This window comes from Lontra canadensis, unplaced genomic scaffold, assembly GCF_010015895.1.
Source record: "Lontra canadensis isolate GAN:19392208 unplaced genomic scaffold, GSC_riverotter_1.0 scaffold15, whole genome shotgun sequence".
In the NCBI taxonomy this organism is placed as follows: domain Eukaryota; kingdom Metazoa; phylum Chordata; class Mammalia; order Carnivora; family Mustelidae; genus Lontra; species Lontra canadensis.
Window position 1 is genome coordinate 16,255,878 of NW_022631009.1, and position 6,215 is coordinate 16,262,092.

The 6,215-nt window shown below is 38.0% G+C and overlaps 1 protein-coding gene across 2 annotated transcripts in view; it reads left to right on the top strand.

Moving 5' to 3' along the window:
• Positions 1–4,824, top strand: part of LRP12 (LDL receptor related protein 12) — a 72,778-nt gene extending 67,954 nt beyond the window's left edge. For both annotated transcript variants that reach the window (XM_032858492.1, XM_032858493.1), the window contains one exon: positions 2,523–4,824. In XM_032858492.1, coding sequence (XP_032714383.1) covers positions 2,523–3,389 — 867 coding nt within the window. In that variant the 3' untranslated portion in view covers positions 3,390–4,824. The remainder of the gene's footprint in view (positions 1–2,522) is intronic.
• The last annotated feature ends 1,391 nt before the right edge of the window (positions 4,825–6,215 follow it).

Below are 6,215 nucleotides of genomic sequence, written 5' to 3' on the forward strand. Positions count from 1 at the left end.
TACTCTCTCAACGCAGGGGTACGACGGTGTGCACAGAATGTTGCCACAAGGGAAGCTCACCCAAGACCGGGCCTCCAGAGTTTTTGCTGGGGCTCCGTCATGTAGGTACGATTCACTGCGCAGGTGGCTGATCTGCTGACCCAGCGCACCAGCCCTGCCTCACATTGCTGGTGTGGCTTTGAACCTCCCCCTCAGACACAGCATTCTTTGTATCTGGCTGGCCCAGGACCCTTGGCAAAGACACCCCATTAGAGATGACATTGTAAGGGCTTACAGATCCTGTCCCAGAAGTAGAGGGCAAAAGTCAGACCTCATCTGGGGTAAGGTTTAATTCTTTACTACATACTACATCATTCTTTAGGTTTATAATTTACCCTTATGAGGGAATTCTCCAACAAAGTTTTAAAATAAAGTACATTTGTGAATAGTAAGCTAGATTTTTTTCAGTTTACGAGATTAAACTTTCAAGTTTAAAACTTTTGGTAACAAAGTTTTTAAAAAGAAATATATTCTCAATTACTATCCCATTCAAAAATAGAAATGCTTTTTCTTTTTCTTTTTTAAGATTTTATTCATTTATTTAACAGAGAGAGAGACAGGGAGAGGGGAACACAAGCAGGAGGAGTGAGAGGGAGGAAGCGATCAGGGAACCCAACGTGGGGCTTGGTACGGAGCTTGATCCCAGGACTCTGGGATCATGACCTGAGCAGAAGGCATATGCTTAACGACTGAGCCACCCAGGCACCCCTAGAAATGGTTTCTAAAGAATGCTTTCTTCTGCATCATAAACTGAAGAAGGATATAGAGTTATTCTTAAAACATTCACGATATCCCCTTATAGAATCTAATGTTAAATTAATTTTAATTAAGCAGACTTGTAACTAAGTAGAGAGCTTCAATTCGCTGGGACAGACTGTAATGTGAAAGTCAGAATTGTTGATCCTGATGGGACATAGTTGCATAAAAGGCAAGCTTGTCTGCAGAGCCTTCTGTTCATTACTGGATGTAACACAGCGCTCACACAAAAGCCTCAGAACTCGAATGCTGAATGGTGAGGACCACATGTATGAAGAAGTTCCTTAGGGATGTGAACCATTTTTTTTTAAATTTATAATTAGGTACTTCTTAATTTGTGGAAAATCTCGATTTGTATAGCAAATCTATGTATGCTGATATTCAAACTCCTTACTGACAATCTGTGGTTTACTAAGGCTAGATTATTAAATATTCCTATGAAAGTAGTTTCTTTGCTTTCTCTGAATTATATTCCTGAGTTTATGTTTTACAAGTAAATTTAATAACCATCTTTAAGAGGTGAAGAGTACATGCTGTCACATCTTTCCTTTCCCTCTTTTCTTCTGTGAAGGTAAAGACAAAAGCTCTTCATTTTGGCAGAGGGAAATTATATCACCATTGAAATGGGAGTACATCGACTCACCATTCTTTCCTGGAAATACTGTGTGTTAAATACCAAATGCCACAAATGAAAACTGTCTGTTCCAAGTTTGAATACTCCTTTTTATAACCACTAGATGGAGCTTAAAAACTGTTTTAAATAAATGTTGCGTGTCTTAAAAATAATCCATAAATGTATTCATCTAGGAAAAAGCAAATTTTCAAAGAATAAGGATATGATAGTTTATGCATAATGCTAAGCTGTAGAAAATAAAACTTAATCTTTAAAGACTGAAAAGAGTCCAAATGTCTCAAATACCATTGTGTAGTGCTATAAGCAAATTGTGTTTTTTAGCTTGTTTCCTGTGCTGTATTATAAATTAATTCTCTTATTTATGACAGTAAAAATCAATCTTCAGTGTCCATTCATTCAACAGATCCTTGAGAACCAACTGTGAAATGTCACTTTCACTTATTTTAGACAGTTTCAGTCTTGTAAATCAAATCTAACTTGTTCTGTGTTTAAAAAAAAAAAGTCGGGGGATGCCTGGGTGGCTCAGTTGGTTAAGCAACTGCCTTCCGCTCAGGTCAAGATCACAGGGTCCTGGGATCTGGCTGCATTGGGCTCCCTGCTCAGCCAGGAGCCTGCTTCTCTCTCTCCCCTCCTTATCCACTCCTGCTTTCTCTCTGTCAAATAAATAAATAAAATCTTTTAAAAATTTAAAAAAAATTAAAAAGGCATAGAACAGATAAAGGGCCTAGTTTACCTTTCTAGCTAGAGTATCCTAAATAATTTTGTGTTTCAACTTTGGTACACTTTAAGAATTGGATTACAATGTACAGTTTTAAAATAAAACAGTTGTAATTGATATTAAACATCACTTTAAAGTTGCAAATATAAAGTGGAGTGTCAGGAAAATCTAAACCAAGTCAACAGTGATAACAAGTTATAGATAAGATTCTCTAGTAAGGTGAACTTGTATAGAGGAGAGAATTTAATTCATCCTTCATAGACCCTAGCAATCAATAATAGCATTTTTAACCATAACACATTCTTACTCAAAGGGTGTTTTTTATTTTCACACTTCATTGTTAGCTGTCTTAAGATCTTTTCTTATTTTTTGTAGGCTTCTGTTTTGGAAAACTTGAGGCTAGCAGTACGATCTCAGCTTGGATTTACTTCAATCAGGCTTCCAATGGCAGGCAGATCCAGCAACATTTGGAATCGTATTTTTAATTTTGCAAGATCACGTCATTCAGGGTCATTGGCTTTGGTCTCAGCAGATGGAGATGAGGTCGTCCCTAGTCAGAGTACCAGCAGAGAACCTGAAAGAAATCACACTCACAGAAGTCTGTTTTCCGTGGAGTCCGACGACACAGACACAGAAAATGAGAGAAGAGATACGGCAGGAGCATCTGGTGGGGTTGCAGCTCCTTTGCCCCAAAAAGTCCCTCCCACAACAGCAGTCGAAGCAACAGTGGGAGCAAGTGGAAGCTCCTCGACTCAGAGTACCCGAGGTGGTCCCACAGAGAACGGAAGGGATGTGACAAGTGTGGAGCCCCCAGGTGTGAGTCCGGCCCGTCAGCAGCTCACAAGTGCACTCAGTCGTATGACTCAGGGGCTGCGCTGGGTACGTTTTACGTTAGGGCGATCCAGCTCCGTAAATCAGAACCAGAGTCCTTTGAGACAGCTTGACAATGGGGCACATGGCAGAGAAGAAGATGATGATGTCGAAATGCTGATTCCGGTTTCTGACGGACCTTCAGACTTGGATGTGAACGACTGCTCCGGACCGCTTCTCCATCTTGCCTCAGAGCAAGGACGAGGGTTCAGACAGCCGCACAGCGCAGCAAACCCTGGAGGAAGGCCAAGTAATCGAGACGGCCCCTGTGAGCGCTGTGGCATTGTCCACACTGCCCAGATCCCGGACACTTGCTTGGAAGCAACACTGAAACAGGAGACGAGTGATGACGAGGCTTTGTTACTTTGTTAGGTACGAATCGCAGCCAGGGGGATTGTGAACAAGGGGGAGCAATATCCATTCGTTGTTTTGTAACTTTACAATTAAACTAGTTTTAATTTAAAAACAAAACAGATGCAGGGTGATTTCTTATTACCATATGTTAGCCTGCATGGTTAAATTAAACAACTTGTAACTCTATGAACTTTAGAGTTTACTATTTTAGCAGCTAAAATGGCATTATGTATTCATATCGTTCAGTAGTGTTCTTCCATTTGTTCCTAATTGTTTTTATCCTGGTACTGTAGTCCACAGTAGAAGTATGGCTGCTGAAACTCATTCGACTGTCAGTTTCTCTCTCCTGGGTTGAAACATTTGTTTGTACAAAATAATACCTTCTTTTCATTGAACTCTTTATGCTTTTTGCCAATACATCTTGCAACCTAGTATACCCGATGTTAAGGTTGTTAATGTACCAAAAAAGTCCCCTTATATTCACCTATGTTTTTATTTGTGTAACATTGGTCTAAATGTTATTGGATTTCATCATAATAGGAGCTTGTCAAAGGGAAAAACCTCATCTAAAAATTTTTCTCTTACATTTAACATTCAGTGATGTGAAATTTAGATAGAGCTAGACAAATTAATGGCAAAAACAAAACTTTTATAGATTTTCTAATGTTGACTTTAATACTCGAATATGGTACAAGCCAAATGGTAAAATCCCAAGTCATTTCTTTTTTCATCTCTATTTAGGGACAGAATTAAACAGATGAAGATATTCTACTATGCATTAAATCTTGAACTTTATAAAATATGTACAAAAATTGTACAAGAGAAATTCCAGCTGGTAATGTCCTTCCCTGGTACAGGGTTATGCTTGTATTGGACCCTAGGGATTTGCACTAAAATCATATCAAGGTCACAGATGAGTTTAGTGCACAAGCACTATCACTTTAAATACTGTCATTTGCTATCACAATGACTATATATTTCCATAGCTTTGGGGGGGGGCATTTTTATTACAATTTGAAATTGCTTTGCTGGTTTCATATTTATTTGTTGTATTTAATGACTACATTACTGTAAGAGTGATTTTCAATATATTTTATTCATGGGGGGATCATGCTACATGTCGAAAAGCAATTAAGAAATCATTCGGATCGACCCCCCTTCTTTTAAGTAGAATGAATTGCAAACCCCGCATATTTTTTTATTGTCAATTCTTGTTTATTTATTCTTTAGCTGTCTGTTTTAGTAGCTTAATGATTGAGTATGGAAAATGTATTTGTGTGTGATTATTGCTATTTATTAAATTTTCAGTACTTTGCTGAATGTCATTTTAAAGCATGTTTGAGGTCTTGTGTATCTGTCGTGTTATGCTGTCAGGAACAACTGACTGAAATGTTTTAATATGTATCAGAAATTAAAATCATTTTTTTTGTATTGCCTTGAGGTACTTTTTAAATCAGAGTTGCTCTTTATTTTTCTTGCGATATTTGGGTACAGATACAGATGCAGGCTGTAAGATACGCAGTGTGTCTAGAAGAAAACTCGGAGGGTAGATAGTCTTCCTTAACCACTTCATAGTAAAGTAGCAGGTTGTACCAGCACTCGAGGGTAAATTCCTAAGGAACTGAATAAATTTGCCTTTGAGAACACTGTTTCTTAATTAATATTTCTTAAAAGATACAAGAACTCAATCAGGTCTCTTTTTTTATATGATTCTCAGATGCATTTCAGACCCCTATAGAATATTGTCCTGGCCCAATTTATATTACCTAATTAATCTTGTTTAGGTCCTACTAATTAATATACTATATTATATATGTTTCTTGGTTTTAATTTCTGGCATGTGTCTTAATTTCTTTTTTTAATTAACTAATACATCTTCCTGGTTCAAACAATAAAAAGTAAGTCTCTCCCATATCCTTGACACCCATCCTTTGGTTCCTTTCCAAAGAGATCAGTACCATCCCAGATTCTGTATACCAGAGATAGATACCGTATAGCTACATAAATGTATCCATATGTATAAATGCCATATATGGTAATACAAATTGTAGCATACTATGCATACTTTTTCTGCACCTTTTTTTAAGGGAAAAATATATCTACTTGAGTTTAAATATTAAAGTTGGGTATTTCTGTTACTTGATTTTTCCCATTTAAATCATGATCTAGCCTGAATTTAAGGCTCCATTTTTTCCCCAGTTACTTTTTTTTTTTTTTAAGATTTTATTTATTTATTTGACAGACAGAGATCACAAGTAGGCAGAGAGGAAGGCAGAGAGAGAGGAGGAAGCAGGCTCCCTGCTGAGCAGAGAGCCTGACGTGGGACTCCATCCCAGGACCCTGGGATCATGACCCGAGCTGAAGGCAGAGGCTTTAACCTGCTGAGCCACCCAGGCGCCCCTCCCCAGTTACTTTTATCCTGAAGCTCTTTACTAAACAATGCATTCTTTCCTTACTATTTGAAATGACCCTTTTAGCATATGATAATTTACATATTGCTTGGATATATTTCTGGACTCCTCTTCAGTTGATCTACCTTTTTTTTTTTTTTTAAAGATTTTATTCATTTATTTGACAGACAGCGAGAGAGGGAACACAAGCAGGGGGAGCGGGAGAGGGAGAAGCAGGCTTCCCGCCAAGTAGGGAGCCTGATGATGCGGGGCTTGATCCCAGGAACCTGAGATCATGACCTGAGCCAAAGGCAGACAAGACAGATGCTTAACCACTGAGCCACCCAGGCACCCCTACCCTTCTTTTTTTATATATTAGTCCTACACTGTTTCAATAATTGATGTTTACATATTTCAAATATTCTTGCTTATTTTTGTTTCAACTTTAGAATCA